This window comes from Psittacula echo (genome assembly GCF_963264785.1).
Source record: "Psittacula echo genome assembly, chromosome: 4".
Lineage (NCBI taxonomy): Eukaryota > Metazoa > Chordata > Aves > Psittaciformes > Psittacidae > Psittacula > Psittacula echo.
The window spans coordinates 47227419-47251904 of record NC_137738.1 but is presented as its reverse complement, the minus strand read 5'-3'; the positions used below and the strand labels follow the sequence as shown (position 1 = coordinate 47251904).

General features: G+C 39.7%; 1 protein-coding gene across 1 annotated transcript in view; it reads right to left on the bottom strand.

Annotated features, from left to right (window-relative positions):
• The window catches only part of MAP7 (microtubule associated protein 7), a gene marked incomplete at its 3' end in the record, with an annotated part of 97262 nt that overhangs the window by 37837 nt on the left and 34939 nt on the right, over positions 1-24486 (bottom strand). Inside the window, exons 2-3 of the mRNA XM_080615759.1 lie at positions 7326-7391; positions 1865-1942 (exon numbers count right to left, since the gene is read on the bottom strand). Of these exons, the coding sequence (XP_080471885.1) occupies positions 1865-1942; positions 7326-7391 (144 nt within the window). The remainder of the gene's footprint in view (positions 1-1864; positions 1943-7325; positions 7392-24486) is intronic.

The window sequence follows — 24486 nt, the reverse complement described above, 5'->3', positions numbered from 1 at the left end:
ACAGATCCCCTGAATCAAAAGGAGAGGAATGAAGTTTAAATCCAACTCAGTTCTATTTAAGAAAAAAAAAAAAAAGAAAAAGAAAAAACCCCTTCCTTCAGTTGCTTTACTGTTGCACAGCTGATGTCCCTGTATTAACAAAATCCAACTCTAATTTTCAGCAAGGCACATTTATGTAACAACATTATACAACTTGATGTTTAAGACAGGCAGCTGAGGCATTTCTTTTGCTATGGTTCACATGACATGAGTGACTGATTATCTATATTCTACACCAAAAAAAAATGAAGCTTGCATGCCATTGCAAAAATCATTGCTTTGCTGTACTGGAACAAAAAAATCTCAGGAGACAGCTCCTAAATCATAATGTTAGCAGACAAATACGTAGATGAAAGTACAACAGGGCTTTCAATTTTCTTGTTAGTTCAAAATAATTCTTCATGCAAGAACACACAATACACTCGTACATCATGGGGACATGCAGAACTCTCCCATTTCAGAATGAAGGATTCTACATCAAGTTAAAAAACCCCTACAGTTTGATGTTGCTTTTAAAACATCACACAAAATGACACGTTTCTCAACAGAAGTCAGGTCCTTCCAGTAACAGATGTTCATTTATCAATAGCTAGAATAATTAGAGTTCAGAAAAACTTAAGGAAAGCATCCCTCTGCACTTGAGTAAAGCATTGTTACTACACAAGGACTGAACCTGAAAAGAGAATAATTTTAAGACATGGAAAATCATCTGTCACAAACTAATCAGAATGAGCCAGTAATTGCTGTGGAACTTGAAGAAACTAAGTTTACACATACCATTAGCCTCAACTCCAGGAGCAGCTTTTTAGGGATTGGCAAATATCAAGGGCATCTTATCCTCATGAGCAACTGAAGACCAAATCTTTCCTTTACTCCTCCAAAACAACCTTAGCGATTCATGCATGGTTAGTACAATGTTATAAGGTGCTGGATATCAATGCTGTTAAAACCTAGATGGCAGTAAATCACGGCTCTCCAGGTTAGAAAAAGCAGTATAACTCCGACTGGAGTTACGAAATAGTTCTATAAACTTACAGAAGCTATAAAATGGAAGTAAAGAACCTCTGTTTCTCAAGCCATAAGAACACCACAGCATGCAAAGAAATCAGGTTGAATGTGTCAAAAAAAAAAAAAAAGGAAATACTTGACTCCCCGACCTCCCAATTGCCACAGACTGTGGTTGCAGCCAAACATCCTTTTCAGAAAGCCATCAATTTTGCTTCACATAATTCTATAGTTCTCCCACCACCACACTCAGTATAGAGCCCATCACTAGCCACTTGCTATGTAACCTTCACTATTCATTTGAACAGCATTATAGGTGCTTATGCATAGGTAACATAAGATATTGAGCACAACTATTTGACACCTACTAAAGGTTTTACCTTTAGTAAAAAAACAAGCTTATATAGAAATATTCAAACCATACATTGGCAGCATGTCCTGCAATTCTACTGTATGGCAATATAGGATGCATTCAACATATTAAGTAGCCTAATTTCAATTGGCAAAATATTCTAAAACTTCAAACTTCCATCCACAACGACACTTCCTTGCATTATTTCAGAAATCAACCGAGTTTTCATTCAGATTCACAATCGTAAGGGGAATGTGACAGGTATAGCAACAATGAATCCCAAGATGTGCATGAATTAAAACAGATCTACTTTAAAGATGTAATAGCGTGTCTAGAATGACATTATTGCATATCTAGCACTATCAGTTTGCTGAATGCTCTTAAAAGTAAACTGGAAAAAACACTGGATGCAAATGATAGTCCATTAAAAAACCCAGACAATAAAAACCCCAACACAGTAAGCCTTACCTAGCTGTTTTTCTCGTTCTTCTCTTCGTTCTCTAGCAAGCCGTTGCCTGTCATCAACCTTTAGTATTGTTGGATGATCTACAAATAGAGGGAGGGGGAAAATATTAGGCATAGAGCATAAAATCAAATAGTACCATAAGCAAGTTTTTAAGGAAGTGACCATTAAAGAACTCTAGTTATTCTGCTTTCAAAATAGATTATTTTCATAAATCCATCTTATAAAAAAATATTAAAATATGTGAGTGCATTCTAATTATCAAGATGTAAAATGTTCCCAAAAAATGAAGTAAGTTGTAACTCTGAATTCCTTGCAAGACTATTGCCTGTGAAAACCCAGGAAAAAAGTTTTGGTTTGTTTCCAAGCCTGTAACACTTTGGTAGCTTGAGAGCATTCTGAAACTACTGTATCTGAAAATACTGTCTATTATCCTATAATCTCTCTCCAAAATGCTTCCACAGGAAATTCTATTATAATGCAGCACCCTCTTCCCAACCATATTGCCTTGAAAACCTACTAAGCCCTATTTCACAAGCCTGAAGAAGCTCAGTACTCAAGAGAAATAGGTTGGATCAAAACACTGTAGGAGTTCCAGTTGAGCTTCTGAAAAGAGCAAGATACTGATCTCCACAGATGTCTGTATTCATGCGAATTAAAAGCTCTGGCAAAAACATTAAGACATGCATGGACCAGTATAATTCCAATAAAGAAAGATGACAGTTTCCTCAACTATCCTTTGTAGACTGAAAGCTACGCTATTTCCTTAAACATACCTGCAACTGGCCACTTGCATCACAGCAATAAGACTAAGGATAATATGAAAAAAACAAAACCAAAAAAAATTTGTGTCAGAGCCCAGGCTTGGCTGCAAAAGCTCAGTCTTGATTGGAAAAACACCGCTTGCTCAGTGAGTTCTCTGGAAGACAACAAAACACTGATCAGCGAAGCATCCTGCTTCCAGCCTCAGAGTGGAGCTGTTCCAGACAACAAGGGAACAAAATCCAAGATACTTACTCAACTCAGCATACTGCCAAAACTAATTTCCTGCTCATCCTTAGCCTGTCCTGTTAAACCTGGAAAGCTGCTAATTTTAAGCTGTTTTCACTAGTACTTAAAAAGTTTGCTTTGAATAAAAACACAAGTAAACAAAAACACAGAAAAATCAAAAATATTTATGGGCATAAAGAAATGACCAGATTTATTCTCATACTGAGGGGAACTCAGCTTTTAAGTATTTTAAGATAAAGACCTACCTAGAATACCGTCACCATGGAAATGCACATAAAACCAAGACAACAGATCTTTATCACAATTCAGTGCTAATACACAAGTAAGCAATTTGTAAAAACATGTAAAGTCAGCCTACGTGTGTTCGGACTACATACATATGAAAAAAGTTACTAGCAAAACAATACAATGGGACATAAAAATGAAGTTAAAGATATTTACAAAAATAAATTCCTGAAGTGAGGAAGTGCTAGGCAGATTTTGAAGTTATTTAAATTAGGCAAAATTCAGTAATACACATTCTGTAATCTAACAGAATTTTCTGCATCAAGATGACAGGATTTCTAGGATGAACAAGTTCACAGATAACTAGGTTCAGTTTACTTAGTCTTGAACTCTCATCAGTGAAGAACTATCATCTCAACAACGGTGAGAGACTACAGCCTCAATTAATGGTATTAACAGCAATGCAAAGTAAGAGTGGCAAGGAGAAACCCCATTGCATACTTAGTAGAACATTTGAACATGATAGTCCCAAAGAAAGATGCAACAAGAGAACTAGTCACCAGCAAAGACAAATGTAACCCATTCAACTACAGATCAAACCCTTAATGTTGGTTGAATAGCACATAGTGCTGCCATTTATGAAACTATGCCTAGTCATATCATTGCACAGATTTGTCCAATGTATGGTGCAGATTAACATTTGGCTGATGTTAAGAAGCGTGCTGACTCGCGTGCAGTCACTTGAGCATGCAGACACAGGTCAAAAGGGTAATAATATTCCTTCTCCCTTATGGTTAGCACATAAGATTCACAAAACATGAATTTCTGTGACATGAGTAATTACTGCTATTGCAAAAATTCACATCTAATATGAATTCTCCTAGAAAACAAGGATTTCCTTCAAGGGCTGTCAGCAAAGTCAATGTAACATTGACTTTGGAACACTGACTCTGTAACACTGAGTTGACAGAGAATGATGAGGCACTGGGGATTAACATAAAATCTTGCTTCTTTTAAAATGCACTGTTCTCCTTCCAGGTTTTTTTTCCTCTTTCTTGAGAGGAGAGATTTCCCTACAGGGGAGAAGCAGAAATTCTTCAAAGAGGCAGGAGGGTTACATGGACAGGCAAACTGAAAAGGTATCCCTTAAGAATTCCTAATTATAAGCAACGGAAGGAATAAAATAAATTTTTAAAGCTGCCCTCTGCCATTCTGCATTCTGCCATGTTTGAAGATATCCAATTATTTTTTTCTGTATCACACACCTGACAGTGTTCACGCGCACACACACACAAAAAGCCCCTCTCTCCCAGCACCCCAGGATGTTAGAACAGTCCTAAAGCATTCACAGTAACTTGCAGGCTATGCAGAGTGTAAGAGAATGTCTTCAGTAATGAGCTATTTTGCATACATGTGGGATCACAAAGACCTAAATCAATATTAGCACAAAGATGGGGATAACACCTTGGTAGCAGACCAGCACTGCCTTTGCTCTACTATGATCTGGAGCAAACATTACTGGTGCAAATCTTACTATTAATTAAAATATCTTTCCTAAGCCTTGAAAATGATCCTTCAAAGTCTGGCTACAAGCCCAACGTCCAACACCTGCATTCTGAATTCCTAAGATTATAGACACCTCCAGTACATAGCTTCAGGAACTTCAAACTGTGGCAAACCAAGAGAGTTCAATAGGCCTGCTCCCCATTTTATTTCTCATGTCTCTGCTCATTAACAACCCACCAGTCAAACACCTGGGGGACTAGTATTTCTTCTTATTCTGTAGGAATACAAGGACAAACACACAAGGTACTTTGTACTCATCTTGCTCACATTTGTCATTGGGCTATAGCTATGAGTCACAACACATCATTTGCAACAAAACCTGCAATAATTCCTCAATTCTTATAGAAATAAAATCATAGAATAGAGTCATAGAATAATTAGGGTTGGAAACGACCTTAAGATCATCTAGTTCCAAGTTATATTTGATAACTGGGCATATGCAAAGCCTTACAGAGAAAACTTCAGAAAGATCCACATGCTGTTGTAGAAGTTTCAGTCTGGTTATCATGCAGTGCATGTGAAGTCGTGTCATTGTAGTGAAACAGCTTGCTGAGCATAACATACGTTTCATTATATGCCTATTATGTTTGGAGATTAAATAAACCATATTAGTTCTATAGGAGGGAAAATAATTTTGTACCTACTTCTAGAAATTAAACCTGTATTTTTCCATAAACTCACAACACTTACTGTGAGTCCAAAATCATTTTAAAAAAATTACTAGTTCACTATAAAGAGCTTAGAGGCCATGAACAGTATTTTGCAGAAATTCAGCACTGAAATATCAGTCATTTTTTGTCCCTTATTATACTAAAAAAAACCCAAACAAAAACCTCAAAACCAGGAATATTCGAGTTTTTTAAATCTTCTATATAATTAGTACTCAATGAACTCTTAAGCACAGTTGACATTTCTAGAAACTAGGTTGTAATTTTGCTAAATTAGTAACTGTCATATGTACTTACTATATATGGCCAGTTTCTTCGGCTAAGGCATCTACCATCTGCACTCAGTGTGACTTCAAAAGTCAGACTACTACTATTCTTCATTTCCATCTATAATCCTCTCAATCTCTTTTCACAAATGCCCTTCTGCCCTCAACCCCTAGGGTGCTAATTTCTTGTGCTGAAGAAACTGAAAGAGATATCAGGTGCAAAACAACAGCTAGTTTGTACATTAGTTCACATGGGTGGTGAGAGGAAAAAGAAAGGTAAGCCAGCATTATTTGAAAAGATGCATTGCCTGGATTGCAAACTGTCTTTCCTTTGTCCAGCTCCCTTTGCACTGCCATGCATATATTCAGAGTTGCCTTGGACTTGTACTATTTGTTCAGCCTGTAGACGCTTTCCAGACAATAATGATGATGTTTAGAGTGACAGCTGTCTCTCCTTCTGCAAACTTTTCAGTTTGGTTTTTAACCAAAACCATTTAACACAAAATTCATGTGCAGTCTAAAGAAAAACAAACAACAACAAAACCCAACCAACCAAACAACAAACCACCAGCTCTGAGAAGCTCTTTCTTCAACAGAGACTCTCACCAGCTGGGTGCAGAGTAAACCCTGCACACATGCCTGTGCCCTCCCTCTCTCCAAACCAAGGAATTTTGTATTCCTTTCTATACACCAGGACAGAAGAAGGGAGCACAGGATATCTTCCTGACAACTGAAAACTGGGATTAAACTACTGCAGGATAAAGTGGATGCTGAACACTGTCCATCACCAAGAGTTCTGGCTTGCAATGGAAGCGGGCAATGTTACCTTCATTCTTTTTTTTTTTTCCCCATTGCCTTTCTGATTGAGGACAGCTGTGAATGTGGTGCTTTGTGCTGGACCCAGCACCGCCTGACAGAGATGAGATCTGAACACAGACAGCACTGGAATTGCTTTCCTCTGGGGACATGGGCTGAAGTACCCAGTTTGAGGACAGTGAAGAGTGTCAATACAAAACAACCACTGAGCTGCCAAGCTGTCAAGGAGTTGAGAAGGGAGTGCTTACAGTGTGCCTCATACTCAGCAACACAAATACCTGTGCTATTTCAGGCACCTAAACAAGATCATTCTTAACTGCGTATTTTAAACTTGCATACCTGAATTGCAATACAGGCAGAATTTAGATATCTAATCTCTCTAATTTAATGCTACATTAAGCATTAAGGACTACATTAAATGTTTCAATATGTAGACTTCCAATTGTGTAAGTGAATAATGAATTAAATCCACACAGTGTACTAACCAGGTATGGTGAAGCAATGACAAACATCTGCCTACTGCACAGAGTATATTACAGAATATGGCATGCTTCGTGGTAAATGAAGAAATGTCTGAACAGAAGCACATTTATATAAAAGATGAAAATCTTTGCCTACAACAGATAATTCTCATGCAAGCACAGATGCAGGTATAGTGGCTTCTCTTGCCTTATCTCTCTTCCCAACCCTCATTTCTAAGCTGTAGTAAAAGTGGTTTTTGTTCCAGTTTTGCTCCTTTGCAGAAGTCAGAAATTCCAGCCTAACCGAATACAGTCAATGATACCAGTTTTGACTGAAACACTAAGAGAGGTATGAGAGCATGAAGCATTTTAAAAGTTCCTAAGACAACAGCTGATTTTCATACACCATTGAGTCAGACAGCATTATAAAACAAAGCATGTGGAATGGTGTACCTGGTTTAGTTCCAGTGTTGCTTTGTCCTGAACTGCCTTTCTTGTCTTGTATTTTGGAACCTTCAGCTGATAAAATAAGGAAGAAAATGAGAGATTAATTAATCATATCACTAAACAATAGCTCAAACACTATAATAATGCAAATTAGACATCACCAAATTCCCTTTAAAACCAGACCATTTTAAAATACCACTTTAATGCCATTTTGCATAGAAAAAGCCCTGAAGGTTACACAGAAAATACTGAAGCCACAATACATGTTCCCCATTCAAGTTGAGGAAAAGAGCAACAAGAAGATTCCATTTTAACAAAGCTGGTTTTAATAAGGTATATGATTCCCCCCCCCCCCCCATGCTAATGCTATACAAACAGCTAATTTTTAATTTTTCTTATTGGAGATGCTTTGGAAACCACTACTTCCAAAGAACAGCAGCCTTTAATGTTTTAAATTTAATTTCCCTTGCAGGAAGCTTTATTAATCACACTGATAAAAGCAAGCTAGTGGGAATATCAAAATGAATAACGGTCTGCAGACTTAGAAGAAGAAACCATCAAACATATTGCAATGTTTGGATGCAATGGGGAGGAAACCGTGTTGTTAAAGGTGACTTGCAGAGCCCAGGTTTCTAAAGGTACAGTACAAGATACTGGTCAAAACTTCGTAGACTTTTTACAAATTACTAACACAGCCATTATGCAGAATTGAATAGGACAATTTATGACCTGAATGAATTCTAACAGAGAAGATATTCCCATCATTTTAACAGATTTTTGATGATGCCCTGGCAGAAAAGAGATAGAAAGAGATAATCCTGGGGCTCTGAATGCCCTTTCAGCAATCCTTTACAAAGAAACCCAAAAAAGATCAGTTATTATACTTCAAATCTCAACTATATCCTTGGTTCAGCATCTATTTATAATTAAAAGCCAAGCCAGGAAATCAGATGCCACGATTTTCTCAGCTTACTACTCATCTTTGTACCCAGCAGCTCTACTATAACAGTGTCTGAGTTCAGAACTCAGCAATCTGGGAAGAGTCTAGACAGACTGTAAGAATTCTACGAACCTTTCCACAAAAGAGTTTGAAAACATTTGCAAGCAAGGATAAGATGACTGTTATACAATTAAAGCTTGGGAGAGGAAAAAAAATTAATTTAAATAAACTTAATTTGAAGTAAAATATCACTAGGAATGAAAGTTGGAAAAACCCTGATTAGTCCAGCTTTAAAATCTACATAGATGTCACTGTATTAGATGCACTTTAGAAAACATAATTAAGATTTTTTCAGATGGCTCTATGCAGTTTCCTATGTTTGCCAGCTTTAGCAATATACACTCAGGCCTTAGTGCCTCAGTGAGTTCATGCCTTTTATGGCCTGACAAAAGTCTTTGTTTACCTCCTTCCACCGGCACATTTCAGAATAAAAATAAAGGACAAACATAAAGGGGGGGCTGGAGCACCTCCCATATGAAGATAGGCTGAGAAAGTTGGGGCTGTTCAGCCTGGAGAAGAGAAGGCTGCGTGGAGACCTCACAGCAGCCTTCCAGTATCTGAAGGGGAGCTATAAGGATGCTGGGGAGGGACTCTTTATTAGGGACTGTAGTGATAGGACAAGGGGTAATGGGTTAAAACTTAAACAGGGGAAGTTTAGATTGGATATAAGGAAGAAATTCTTTACTGTGAAGGTGGTGAGGCACTGGAATAGGTTGCCCAGGGAGGTTGTGAAAGCTCCATCCCTGGCAGTGTTCAAGGCCAGGTTGGACAGAGCCTTGGGTGGCATGGTTTAGTGTGAAGTGTCCCTGTCCATGGCAGAAGGGTTGGAACTAGATGATCTTAAGGTCATTTCCAACCCTAACTATTCTATGATTCTATGATAAAAGGTAGCAAAGGGAATCTATGTGATGCTTTTTGCGGGGTAGAGGCAAGTGAGGGAAATAGGAAGATAGTTAATCAGCTCTTCAGTGTTCAAAAGCCATGTTTTGCTGATAGCAGCAGTCAAAAAACTACAGTCACCAAAAAAGGTGTGCAATTTAAAATAATCATCAAAAAGAACCCATTCCCCTTAACAACTGTATGAAGTCTTTTGTGATCTGCAGAAGTAACTACTATTGAATTTAACAAATATTCATTCCAAAACATGGTAAGAACTGTCACATCTTAAAGTCAGCCCAACAAAACTCAGAGGCCCAAAACCTACATCATGATTCCCATCAGCCTGGCCTAGGGCATCATAAAGAAAACTGTCATAAAATAATAAAAATATTGTTTCTGAGCATTAATAAGAGCACTGATGTTCCAACAGCTTCAGCACAACTTTCTTTGCATCTCTCATGAAGGGCATGTACATTATTTTTCTTCAAGCATTGTGCCATGGGATTAAGTAATGCTCCATTAAACGTCAAAACAGTGGTCTAAAAGCCATCCAGATGATACATTTGTAACACAGCCTCGGTACACAGAATAATATTTTTTCCATATTTCCTCCTCTGACATTTCCTTGGAATATTTTGTGACACAGTTTGAGTACACATTCATATGACCACTCATATGACAAGTGATGAAGAAAAGAACAGATGGCACAACCATAAGTTTTAACGATGCTGGATATCAAATAAGAATTGGCACAAGTATTTAGTAACTAGCGTAGGTGTGCTCTCAAATAAAATACCTCTTGCTCTAAGATACAAACACATTAATCAGACAACTAAACATCTAAAATCCAAACCTAAATATTGACAACATAGGTTCCATCAAGACTCACTAACCTAACTCCTGCCAGGAGAGACATAATTCAACTACCTAATGTTTGCTCTGTTGCTTATCTTGAACCACTATCTTTACATGGAGAGAATAAATGTTGTATAAAGAAGTGTCAGAAGTAAGAGGATATTTTTCTTGAAGCATTCTGGAAACTTAAAGGGCTGAAGATAGACAAAGGGTCTGGATCAAAAGGCTGGAGCACCTCTCCTATGAAGTCAGGCTGAGACAGTTAGGTTTGTTCAGCCCGTGGAAGAGAAGGCTAGGGGGAGACCTTACAGCAGCCTTCCACTTCATTAAGGGGACCTACAAGAAAGCTGAAGAAGGACTTTTTACAAGGGCATGTAGGGACAGCACATGGGGTAATAGCTTCAAACTGAAAGCAGATTTAGATTAGATATAAGGAAGAAATTCTTCACTATGAGGGTGGTGAGACACTAGCACAGGTGGCCCAGAGAAGCTCTGGATGCCCCATTCCTGGCAGTGTTCAAGGATGAGCTGGACAGGGCTTTGAGCAACCTGGCCTAGTGGAAGGTGTCCCTGTCCATGGCAGGGGGTGGAACTAGATGAGCTTTAAGGTCCCTTCCAACCCAAACCATTCTATGATTCTATGATCTGTCTTCTCAATGTGTGCCACAAAGAGGAGTCTGTCTTTTATTCAACCCCATAAGGTATTTTCTAATATATGGCTCTTCTGGCATGTATTTTTTACTTTCTAGTGGTTTTGATGTTAAACCAAAACACTAAGTGATTTTCCCATTGCCACAAAAGAACCCCATTGCCCACCCATCCCAGCTGAAGGGGACATCATACGGGGAAATACTCCATCCCAACCTCCCACTGATCAGAAAAGCCGTAAAGAGCTGCACCATGCCACCTTCACTTTGCAAGAACCTGTTTCAGCGAACAGACTTCCAACAACCACTCACAAATGAACTCTCTAAGTCAGGATGCTCTGGTCAGCTATTAAACTTTTCTCTTTGGCCTTCCACTCCAGGTGAGATGTTACATAACATCCATCCTCATGGATAATACTTCCAGATAAGAAAGTCAGATGAAAAGCTTTGTCTAAGCAGGGCTTAAAAATATGCAACTTCACTTACCTATCCAGTGCATGGATTTCAGGGACTGCACAGAAATCGCCCACAGACTGAAGTGCTGGCAGAATCAAAACCTTGTTTTCTTTCTAAACACATCAGTGCAACACTATATCACTGTGTTTGGAAACTCCCCCCTCCCCTCCTTAAAAGTAAAAGCATATATTTTAAAGTAATTTTAAAATTGAGCTGTATTATCCATTTTACTTCAGCTACTCCTGTTAAGGAGTCAGTAACTGGGTAGCAATTGGTGGTAGTAAAGCACTGGCCTGGCACAAGGGTTGCTCTGAACTTACAGATTTTATTGACTAAAGCAATATCCCTACTACTATGTAACTACAACTTTATGCTCAACATCATCTAACATGTCACCCAAAAATCACTGACGTAGAAAACTGCAGCAGGTCAGTGCAGGTTAGTGAAACTCCAATTGGCCATGAGATGAGTTTTGCCAAAGCTGCTTCGAACTTGTGGAATAATCCGCTCCAGCTGCCAGAAATACACTCCTGAAAGCAGTCACATAGTTGCTCAATTTTCCACGAGTTTTCCCTCCCTCCTTTCATCACATGCTTCTCCTCTAGTGTTACATAAGCCTGCATGAAATGCCTAATTGCAAGTATGCAAATGTAAATTTAACAAAGAAATAAAAGCCCAGACATATTAAAAATGTACATCTATCAGATTATTTTAAGATATGTGCCACTGATAATAGCTTAAAAGAATAGGATAGAAGAGTATAGAACTTCTATTTTAAGGCAGCTTTGGGGGATTAAAAGGCAAGTGTGAAACAACACTGTGAACAACATATTCTTTTGGCAATATAAGTTAAATACCTGAGTTAAAATGTTTCCTATGTATGTGAGTATATATTTGATATCAAGTACCTAACTTGGTAACAGAAAACAATGGAAAGAATCCAAACTAAGTTCTCATAGCTTTATTTTGCAATAGCAGAGAAAGGTCACATTTGAAATTTTATTACTTTAAGTCATATTCCTGTGAATCCAGAACAAGTTACATTTGCAAAATAAAATGGAGGACACAATCACCAAAGCAACATAAAAAGATTCTGCTGACATATTGATATGTGATCACTGTATTTTGGCCTTTTAAGAATGTAGCATGGTCTATTAGACCCTGAGTGGAATCAAAGGACACTTAGTAACTCTCTCCCAGCTCTGCCATTACTATATGGCATAGCATGAAATGGAAAACTAGGCTTCAGTTTCCCTATCTGCAAAAGGGATGGCAGAAGAGAGATGTATTGCTACTAAACACATACACATTTAAACACTGAGCTCTAAAGTAAAACCAGTTGCAGCACAGAATTTAGTATTTAAATATTTCAAAGGCTGAAAAGGGGATGCATAAAGCTGACCAGTACTAGGAAGGATATCTGTAGGTTTAGCTTTCAGTTTTACCTTGAACCAAGTTGAAGATCAGCCACAGGACATGGGCAGCTGTACTAATGGGTCTCTACTTCCAGAAACAGAATCTCCAACAGATGAAATGCAGTGAGAAGGGGCACTTGGGGACCACAAGCGGGAGATAGTGTCACAGAACTGTGTCATTGGCAGCACATGCACACAGTCCCCACAGAACTGCACCCTAGCAAGATTCTGAAAAGGGGAACTGTATGAGAGCTGCAAAGCCACGGATGAGAGCACAAGCACAGGTAAGCCTGAGGCATGCCAACAGCTATGTGTGCCTGACAGTTCAGATATGCCTCTGGGTAAAGGATGCACTGAGCAGCAAAGATGAGGTACCACCTTCCACTTTCTTGCTCTAATTCTACAAGTTAGAGAGAAAAGTACTGAAAAACAGCCAGGAGAAAAAAGAAATAGCTAGAACAGAGGAGGGGGGACTAAAGGGAAAAAAAGAAAAAAATCTAGTTATTCTAATTCCCAAGTTTGACTGAATGGGTACTTAACTGTCAAAACAGTGCCAGGATGTGTGCTGGGAAATAGAGAAGGCATCAGAAGTGACAACTGGAACAAACTATCACCTCATTCAAAAAGCGTTGCCAATACGTAGCAGAGGAAATACAGCTTATTCCACCTCCAACTATTCCCTTATGAACATTGCCCAAAAAACCCCAAAAATACCTACTCTTTCATTCACATACTTATATTTTATGCCAAATATGCACAGTGTAAAACTGCATAGTTTGAACTAGTCAGAATTAAGCAGAAACCAGGGATTCCTAGGACTGTATAAGCAAGAATGAAGTAAGGTTACTCTAGGCATTTTTATCTAGCAGGTGGGAGCAGCGGTTGGCTACAGCTATCGCTGTGCTAGGTGGAGTGTGTTCAAAGTGCAGACACAGGTCAGAGCTGACAATGTTTATTAGCTTAAATGCAGAGCTGCGTTAAGCCTGAAATCCTGAATACCTGACTTGGATAAGAATCGGAGCATTCAGCAACTGGCTGCTCTATTCTAAAGCAACAGCACTGAATTTTAAGACTAAAGAGTTCACTTTATTAGCAAAACTGGAGTGTTTATCCTACTAACAAATTCACGTAAGCCATGACCTAGGGGCTGGGTACGGGAAAAACAAGTTCAGTGTGAATTAAAGCTTTCCCACTGCCTGTGACTCTTGCTTTTTCTTACATCCACAGCTTATGAACAATACTCTAGTAATATGCATACATGTAAAAGCTACTCTTCATATTTTCAGAAAAATATTATCATGTAAGCCTTGTTCTTTGTATTATCAAGTGTCCATATATATATATACACTTAGATAAACAGCATACTGGGTAATATTTTAGTGTCATTTATTGCTCTAGAGTTAAGTACCGCATTCATTCCATACTTGCACTCCATACTTTTCTATTTGTGCTTTAAAATTACAATCTTGGGAACAAAGGACAGTGATCTCTCCAGAGATAAAGAGGTCTGAAAGTCCTATGGCTGGCCAAAAATTACCAAGATAAATGCAGCTCAGCTGGCAGATACAAACACAAACCCAAGCAGACGGATGCCTAACACTGAAATCTTCGGCATAAGTCAGGATAAAGTTACGATGTGCTCTCCTTTTCAGAAATGTAGGAGACAGTAAGCCTTAAAAAATACACAAGAAAAAGCTCACATGTGCACTTGTTAAAACACTATAGCTTTCACAAAACCCACTTGTCAATAACAACTCTGACACTACCCACAAGAAGAGCTTGGGGAGAAGTGGCCGGGCAACCAGTTCCAGCACAGCTGGAGATGTTTTCTGGTATTGTTGCACTGTGCTGGAAGTTGGACTGACCTTGGACATATCAACTTCCTTAGGCTGCTGCTTCCACCGGCTGCGTCTGAGCTGAACACTGAGTCAAGGCTACTCCTTGCTTTCATCTTATTCACTGTGTAAGCACACTCTGAAGCCCCAGTCTTGTCCAGGACCTGATGTGCTTTTTCAAGGGATTATTATAAAACAGTACTTTGAGCGTACCAAAATTACACTACAATGAGCACTAGCTTTGCTTTTGTAAGCTCTTATGTACACATACGTAACAGTTATCAAAGTGCTTCAAAACAAGACATCAAGAAAATTCTTACTTTCAACTAACACATGCTACAACACAACCCTGCTGAAAAGCACGGAGATGGATCAAGCAGAGATCCAAACACAAAAGCTTGAACATAAAACCAAACCATCATCTTTTTTCATCACTGAAATCTATTTGTACATACTGCTCACAATACCTGCATCCAAGATGTTTACTCTGGCACTTGAACTGCACAGGAACCAAGCATCAGCATTTTATTCTTATAAAACATCTCCTCCTTTTCTCCTCCTCTGCAACAACTTAAAACTTCCCTTTCCTGCAGGAAGTAATAAATGGTGGCTCGTGGGTTGCTATTGGCCTCCAAAGCAGTCTGCCAGTAGTCAGCTCCTATCCACAAGACCATCCTAAAGCAAACTTCATCCTTTAAAAATTTTACTGCAGAGCCCTTCCCATGAAGCCAATGTACTGTCCTGGCAGCCAGAAGACTCTCCCTGAACAGCAGCTGAGGGCAGGACAAACCAGCACGTTAAGAACTCCCTGCTCTGAGTCACTATGTACAAACTGCTTCCGGGTGTTACCACGAAGCCCCAGAGACCAGTTCAGCTGGGAGGCTCAGAGGGAGTGCTAGGGCTGAGCTCAGAAATCAAGATTTTTTTTAGCAGAACAGGATGGAAATGCAGCAAGGGAACTGCCTGGGGATGCGAGGACTGGAGGGCTGAGCAACAGGTTGTAGGAAGGACAAGAAGAGAATCAGAGGATTCCCATAGAAAGAGAGGCCTGAGTGACATTAATGTGCATTTTGCAGCAGCATAGTCACAAGAGCTCTGATCTTTTTAGGGAAAGGGGAATCCACTTTCTTTCTTACACTGGCTTTTTGTCAGGTTAATCCTTTGGGGAATAGGATACACACAGGAACAGAATCAGTGTGTCAGGATGGAAAGTGTACACTACACACTCACTGTCAAGCCCCCTCCACTCCACCCAAAAAACCACAAGCCCTCACAAAAGCCCTAGTATAGACAGTTCATAAAGAGACACTAGAAAGACTTCCCTATGTGTCATTTTGCTGCCCTCTCCCCCTCCACACCACTTGAGCCATAACCACCAGCAGGTGTTGTAATGGCTGCATCGGGCTTACTCGGGACTTTGGGAAACAAATGGCAACATGGTAGCGAAGGAGTGTCTGGAACAGTGACTCAGATGTGTTACTGATATGCAAATTTAACTATAAATCAATCATCTGACTTTATAAATAGTGACAGGCCAGGGCCTGCTGAGCAATCCTTCATGGCAGTGGGCTGCACAACAGGATATCCCTTTGAGTAGGGACACCTCTCAAGGTTATTCCTAGAGGTTAAGAGGTTCCTTGTCTCAACAGTAAACTTAGAAATCTTAGCTAAGCAATATAGAGGACTCATTGCACATACATAATCCTTTAGACAGACTGTTGACCGAGACTGTGACTAAGTCTGGATCCAGCCATACCTAGACTCCTCTCAGAGAAGGAGTTTAGAAACCCAGGGGGTCCTTTCCGAACCCCACAACTCAATGGGAGGGTCTCCTTGACAGTTCTTTCTGACCCTTTCCTCTATGCAGTAAATATCAAGTGTACCTAGCCACTGAATCTCATTAAACCACTGTCATACTTACTATCAACCCTTGTTAAATCACTGCTTTAAGGTAATAAATATATTGCTACTTCTCTTAGGAGTGAAGCATGTCATTCAATCCACAACACCCTAACAGAGCTACTACTTCAGAAGAAAACCAGAAACACATCCAAACCAACATCCTCAGGCTTCTTAATTTAAATGCTTCAGAAAACTGTTGCATAATGAGCATGGTTCTATGTTACAGCTCCAATCAAAACCCTTTTGTAACAAAATATTCCAACTAGTAACATTGATAAAATTATTTTAAAAAGATGTACAAGGCTCTGCCCATTACTATAGCAGTGAGGCAGTAAGAACTCTGAATTTCTAGAAGGCTTAGGTCTAATGCACTTCAGTGATTTAAAACTGAGATCTAGACCTTCATTTTGAAAGAAGAGGCGTGCCTAATTTTGCTTAGACGTCAACTCTTCGATTCTCTTGTTAAGGGAAGTAGGTCAAAGGAACTGTTGAGGAAATTAGGGTGAAGCAAAAAGTACTTACAGACTATAGACCAGTTTGCTATTTTTAGTACAGGTAATACAAGTCTTCACAATTTCAAATGTAAGCTTTCTGAAATTTCCATCATTAGCAAATGTAAAATGCCTATTCTTTTAAAGTTTAAACAGCATTACTTACAGAGTACATTTGCAAGTTAGAGGTTTGACTCAGAATATATTTAATTTCTTGCTGAAACAGTAAAGCAAAGCGAAGTTCCTGCCTTATTGAAACACACCTATGAATTAATTTCATATTAAAATATTTTCAGTTTTTAGAATTTTGAAGCTGAAGTACATATTTTCATGCTTCCAATACTGTGGAGCTCAATGGTCTGGTTTGCATATATAAATAAATCAAAAAGACACCAAGCTGCAGTGATCATCCCAGTTCTTTTTGCTCTGGCATTTGTCACAGAAGTCTACCATCAGTTTCCATACAAAGCAGTATTACTAATGTTCTTTATCTCTGGTGTCCTTGCTAAATAGAAATGAAAACTCATCAGCATTAGTGTTTGCTACTCATGGAATAGTGTAGAAGTTGCCACTGTTTTCATACTGTAGACTAGGAAGAAAAACAGATGATTTTAACTGTCACAGCTAATTCAGCACTGAACTGTAAAACACTAGAGAAGCATAAATAGATTTCTTTGCAAACAATCCACAGACATAAAACTGGATTACAAAAATAACCACAGTGAAAGGGATACTTTTTTTAAGATTAAAATTGTGTAACTGCCTTATGGGAGATGCATATTTATAAAAGATTACTTTTGGCTGACTATGTTGCCTTTAAAAAGCATTGCATTCTAAAATATTAAATAAAGCAGGAGAGCATACCAAACAGTGCCTTTGTAGGGAGGAGGGCCGTTATGCCACTTAAAGTCTCATAAAGATAAAAGAAACACAATAACTGTAACAGCACTTACAAAGAAGCTGACACATTATTTCTTCTGGATAATCATACTGCATCATCTTATTGCAATATGAAACAACTGTATTAACATAGACACTGGAAAAAAGTCCCTGTTATCTGCTGAAAATGCCTGTGCTGTGAAGCAGTGGCTCTGCAGCTGACCAGAAGGCTGGCAAGCCCAGCCAGATACAGATGAGATACACAAAAGGAAGCTTTTTAAGTACATATCACCAAAATAAAAGCTGAAATGCCATCACCTGAAGGCATGCAGGGCAACCTCAGTTCCAGACACCCAGCATTTTTTGCTGTGCAGCATGTCTTTGGCCATGTGCTCTACAAACGCCAAGACTGGGCAATACGCAACCTGCAGCGATTTATTCATGACCATGTTGCTTACAGGCAAAACAATTTCAGCCAACTTGCAAGTGCACCAGCTCCCCCTCCCCCCCAGATTTCTGACACTGCAGGCAGCATTTGCTACCAGAACATCAGAGAGATGCCTACATCCAGGACCTGTGTCAGTGTATTGCAGTAGTTTTACAATGGAAAGTCAACTCAGAGATTATGAAATGGAGCACCGGTATATTTTTCCAGATGAAAAACTTTTCTGGACTTCAACTAGACAGCTTGCTCCATAGAATCACAAAAGAGTTAGGGTTGGAAAGGACCTTAAGATCATCTAGTTCCAACCTCCCTGCCATGGGCAGGGACACCTCACACTAAACCATGTCACCCAAGGCTCTGTCCAACCTGGCCTTGAACACAGCCAGGGATGGAGCTTTCACAACTTCCTTGGGCAACCCATTCCAGTGCCTCACCACCCTCACAGTAAATAACTTCTTCCTTATATCCAATCTAAACTTCCCCTGTTTAAGTTTGAACCCGTTACTCCTTGTCCTGTCACTACAGTTCCTAGTGAAGAGTCCCTCCCCAGCATCCCTGTAGGCCCCCTTCAGATACTGGAAGGCTGCTCTGAGGTCTCCACGCAGCCTTCTCTTCTCCAGGCTCAACAGCCCCAACTTTCTCAGCCTATCTTCATACGGGAGGTGCTCCAGTCCCCTGATCATCCTTGTGGCCCTCCTCTGGACTTGTTCCAACAGTTCCATGTCCTTTTTATGTTGAGGACACCAGAACTCCAACTTTCTCCAAACTAGGAAGTAATTCCTGTGAGTATTTCCAAGTCACTCTGAAGCTGACACCTGCCACTGAGACCTGAAGAATTAGGCACAGAGTAGCCTGCTTTCAGTGTCACACTGATCCCAAAGTCAGATGCTGAAGCTGGGGAGAGCAACTTGAGTATTCATTATTTGATATTATTGTTTAGAGGGCACAAGCTTCAAAGCACATTGCAGCCTTTGAGTTCTACAGATAGCAATTGCAGTACAGTGAAGTGAACATGGGGATATAAAGAAGGGGAAAACACATACTTTGCTATACATTATTAAGCAATTTGAGTTTTAAATCTAAGCACTTTAAAAATTATGCAATGTCTTTGGTCTCAGCTTTCCAACAGGAGATGGTAATGATTTCTCTCCACAAAAATAAATCAAATAAAACATTCTTCTGATGAAATATGCATTTTAACTAAAATGAGCATATCACCAAATGAACAATATCTACTGATTAATTCAGGAAACTCCCACAAGCTCCCAAAGTGACACAGTGCTTTCTTGCCAGCCCACTGACATAGACAAGCCATCACATCTCTACTGAACTCAGTGCATATCCATGCTTTTCTCTATGCTTTCAACTCTTCCCAAATTTGTTCAGGCTGCACTAGTCTGACAGGATTTAAGGCCACGTGCACCAAGGTCCATAGCTACCATCCCAGTGACTTCATGTTTAAGATACAGAGCAGACCTGTAATGGTAGTACTTCTGCCATGGCAACATACTGATCATTCAAAAAGCAAGGCACAACTGTTTATGTGTCTCACAGTAATTAATCCCTTTCTACAGTAACAGAGTGAATCTGTTGCCATATGGGGACATCTCCACATACATATAATCTATTCAGGTGCAGGCTGCATATGCCTTCTGTAAGAACAAACCCTTCACTGACATCTCGAACTGTTAAGCTTTGCTCTTGGCAGGCAAAGTTTAGATCATGGAAGCAAGGTGAGGTTTTAGAACTGCTTTTTTTCTATTAAAAATTCAGAGCAAATTCAGATAGGTAGTGCTTTTCTGGCAATTATATAGAAAAGACAGATTTCAGCAGCTTATTTTTCTGCTTTAATGATCTCCCTTTGCTGTGTGTGTATTTGTAGGCACACTCTAACTATTAGAGTGCTTCTACACACACACCCCCAAATAAGGGCTGCAAGTGTTTTAAAGAGGCATAAAACACCGCAAAAGATAGCTACACTGCGCCTGGTACCTAATTATCTTTACACACCGCCACATCAGGCCACTTAGGTTTATGCCTGGAACATTTGCTGGGATTCATCTTCCAGAGCCAGATAAATTCTAGACCAACTGCAAGTTAGTAGTAACTAACAAGTAACACAGGTAACCGTTTCACTGCTGCTGGGTTTCCCAGGCAAAGCTCTGCAGCTCACACATTTTGCAGAGATGTTCAGAATCCTCCTTCCAGTCCTAGAGAAATAAAACATGACTGATGCTTGCCAGTTGCTATAGCAACAGCTACCTCTCAACTCCAGACAGCAGGAAAATTCACAGAATCTGAGCTTTATATAAGCCCCATTAGAAGGGGAAAATGGATGACCCAGGGAATTACAGACCAGTCAATCTCACCTCTGTGCCTGGCAAAATCTTGGAACAGATTCTCCTGGAAGGCATGTTAAGGCACATGAAAAACAACAAGGTGCTTGGTGATAGCCAGCATGGCTTCACTAAGGGGAAATCCTGTCTGACCAATTTGGTGGCCTTCTATGATGGGGCTACGGAACTGATGGACAGGGGTAGAGCAGTTGATGTTATCTACCTGGATTTGTGCAAAGCATTTGACATGGTCCCACACAACATCCTTGTCTCTAAATTGGAGAGACATCAATTTGATGGGTGGACCACTCAGTGGATAAAGAACTGGCTGGATGGCCGCACGCAAAGAGTTGTGATCAAGGGCTCAAAGTCCAGTCGGAGACCAGTAACGAGTGGTGTCCCTCAGGGATCAGTGTTGGGACCGGTCTTGTTCAACATCTTTGTTGGTGAAGTTGACAGTGGGATTGAGTGCGCCCTCAGCAAGTTTGCTGATGACACCAAGCTGTGTGGTTTGGTTACCTCATCCCATTGCTTTTAGCCTTATGTACACAGGTAGTCTGAATACCCACCAAATCAGAGGGTGATACATAAAAAAAAAAAAAAAAGGAAAAAGAAAAACAAAGAAGTAGTATTGTCATTGTATTTGGTACCTTAGTTACCTGGGGAAAATCCACCATGGTGCCTATTTGATTGTGTCTAACAGAACAAAGAATAGGATGTGTGGAACTTGTTGCTTTGTTCTTCAGATCTAGCTTTTTATTGTTTTATATGAATGACACGACAGAATAATGTAAAACATCTAAGCACTGCATCATGCTGTAATTAAAAGAAATCTATTTAACACTGTTTTAAGTATTCAAGAACAAAAAAAAACCCCAGAACTTATTTTAAACCAAAACCCTCAAGTGCTCAGTATTTTGCAACACATACCTCATTCTTGATACTGTGACTTGCACAGATCTTTTTGGACTGATTTCTAGTAACTAAACCACAAACTGTTTCAAATCCTAGATTAAGACACTGATATAGAAAAATGTTGCAATGAAGTTTCCATTAAGCTGTGTCTTCAGAAATTTAGGTGTGCAGTACAGCTGAGATAGATCAAAGCCTGACTTCATTCACTCACTTCATTCATTAAGTTGTTTAGCCTTACTGATGAGAAGGCTATTAACTTCCAAGAGCACAATTACATGCTTAATTATTTGATAGTATGTACACACATAAGTTATATGAAACCTAGCTGCATGGGCAGGTTTCACTCTGAAACTTCGTAACTCTTCACTGCTTGAATTTGGAACCTTAGAAGTTAACAAGAAGCTTGCATTATGTGTCGAGATACATCAGTCACCTGAAATTAAAAACATACAAGCATAAAAAATAGGTAATTTTACAACCACCACCACTCCCTACTCCCCCAATTACCAAATCAGTTTAGGAAATCTTGTCACTGTATTCTCTCAGATAACAGAAACTGATTTGGCAGACTTACCACCCTAACACTAGATGGGGAGAACAACACATTTTGCCGCTATTTTCCATTCCTTTCCACCCATTGTGTCCTGCCTTTCTACTTTTTACCCTTGTAGTTTTCAGGCTAGCATTGTTACAACCCAAACACCACACCTCTCTCTAGTGGCATCAGATCACTTTTCCTGCACACAGCAGCAGGTACCTGGGCAGCACAGGAGGAGAGCAAGCCCCTATGCTTGTAGTCAGTGTGCCTCGTGCCAAAGCAGTGTGCAGAGACTGGAAGCAGCCAGGAAAGAAAGTCCCACGCAGTCTCAGGAGCTCCAAGGAGGAGCATGCTCACTCATTCCATGGGGCTGGTGAATTATGCAAACATTGATGAGCCCAAACCATTTGAGAGGAAAGGCTTTTTGGCTGCCTCAGTTCAGCCAAAAAGCCTGGACAAAAATATACCACTCAAATACTGAATGCATCTCAATCAGGCATGAGCTAACTGTGATTTTTTTATGTGGCTAATTTGGGTGTCTTTTCATAGGGACAGCAGGAGTAGTTCAAAAACCAAATTAGTACTGTTCCCAGTTTCAAATCTCTCCTTTAAAGCAGTGTGGCCTTAAGCCATCCCTATGAGACTGATACTAAGGTGTTTGGGTTTTTTTCCAAGAGGCAAAAGTCCCCATTACTTTCCCATGTCTCATTCTTCAGCAATTGGTCTATTTGCTCAATACAAACAAAATAAAACAAGGAGGGACAGAGCCTGGCAAAAGAGACACAGAGGCCAAACCATTTAAATCTAGCTACAAAGAGACTGAAACAAAGCTCATTTAATGGGAAATGTTATGCAACCTTAATTATTTGCTATCTGCGTTGTAAAATTCAAATCAAGCATAAGAAGGATAAAATTCTCACTTTGGGTTATTTTATTATGCAAAATCTCTTGGCTTTACAACATCACTGAAATGCTTCATGGAATTACTGCTCTAATTCACAGTGCTTCCTCTTTATTGTGGGTGCAGAAAACAAAGATTTTAGACCTGTAAGCCACATACTTCATTGCAGCAGCCTAACCATGACAGGCTGGTACCAACAAAACTGAAACAAATACCGCTTTTCCTGATAGCAGAGCTAAACCTTTAATTTCATGAAGAGTGTTTGAATTTGCCCCCATAAACAATGAGAACATTAGCAATATTTTACATAGGAGTTGTATCCCTGCATTTAAAGACGACATGTTTTACAAGGATAGCTGGACTGTATTATAGTGCACCATGTATACCTTTAGAACTTCCGATAGAACATGTTCTTGGTGCCAATTCTTTAGTTTCATCAACCAGATAGAGTAAAAAAACCAGACTGTCAAATAAAGAGTGCTTGCTGTAAGTGACTTAAACTATCTCACCATAATACTTCAAAATCCCATCTATGGCTCTGTAATGTACATTAAATATTTCAATTCAGCACAGAAAACCAACAATATTTACATTACATAGATGGTGTAAAGAAAAAATAAAAAATAAAAGGATGGGCAACATAATGCTGAAATCATAGTATATGGCTCCACACAGCAATGCACCATTCACCACTTTTGAGTCATATTTCTGAAAACCCAGGCAGCCTGTGCCAGCGCCTGGTAGCCAGTGGTAACAGGTCCAGTAACTTCACACAGGGTGACTGGGCTTCCCCTCTTTGCCCTTAACTGGGGAGGGTGGGATGGAGAAGTGCTCAGGACTGCTTCACCTTCAGGCAAATCACTCAAGCACTGTCCTCCAGCTCTTCCCTTTGCTCACCAAGACAGTGGTTGAGAGGCTGGTTGCTAGAGCCATTAAGTTTTCTTGTGCACAACTGGTGAACAGAACTGGATCCATACCAACAATGCAATGGTTCTCACAAACTGCCTTCAGTATCCCCACACAGACAATTTCCTGGCTTGACTGAATACTGTGAAGTTTTTGGTTATGTGGGAGACAGACACCAGGTTTGGCTACACAAAACTCGGGGCCATGTAGATCAGTTACATCAGGCATGGTATTAGCTGCTTCCCAGGCTCCCTGTATTGCAGTGATGGAGATTATTTTTAAAGGATGAAAATGGCCTTACCTATAAGGCTATTCTTTGAGCTTTGCCCTTATGAATGCCATTCCACAGGGAGACAGAGACTCATCAAGCCTGCTTCAATCCTTCATAAAAGTATTTGTCATCACAAAGGACTATAATACAGACTCAAAATTACCAACTCTGAGATTAAACACTAGCAGACTCCCACTAAAATCTCAGACAAGGCTTTTGTAATTAATGGAGTCTCACCAATTGCAAACAGCTCCAGACCAGGGCATTAGTGCTTTCCATCATTTTGCCAGTCTTCAGTGAACCAAGGCTAGAATAATTTGCTATGCTGAGTTTCACTTGAGAGCAGAGTATTACTTCATCACAGCCATGCTCCATAAGTCTATTTATTCAGTCCTTGTCTTCCTGTTAATCAGGTGACCATCAGGTTAGAGTTGCTCATATCATGTATCTGCCTATCTTTCAATTAAACTCTTATTTCTATACGCATAGCTGTTAG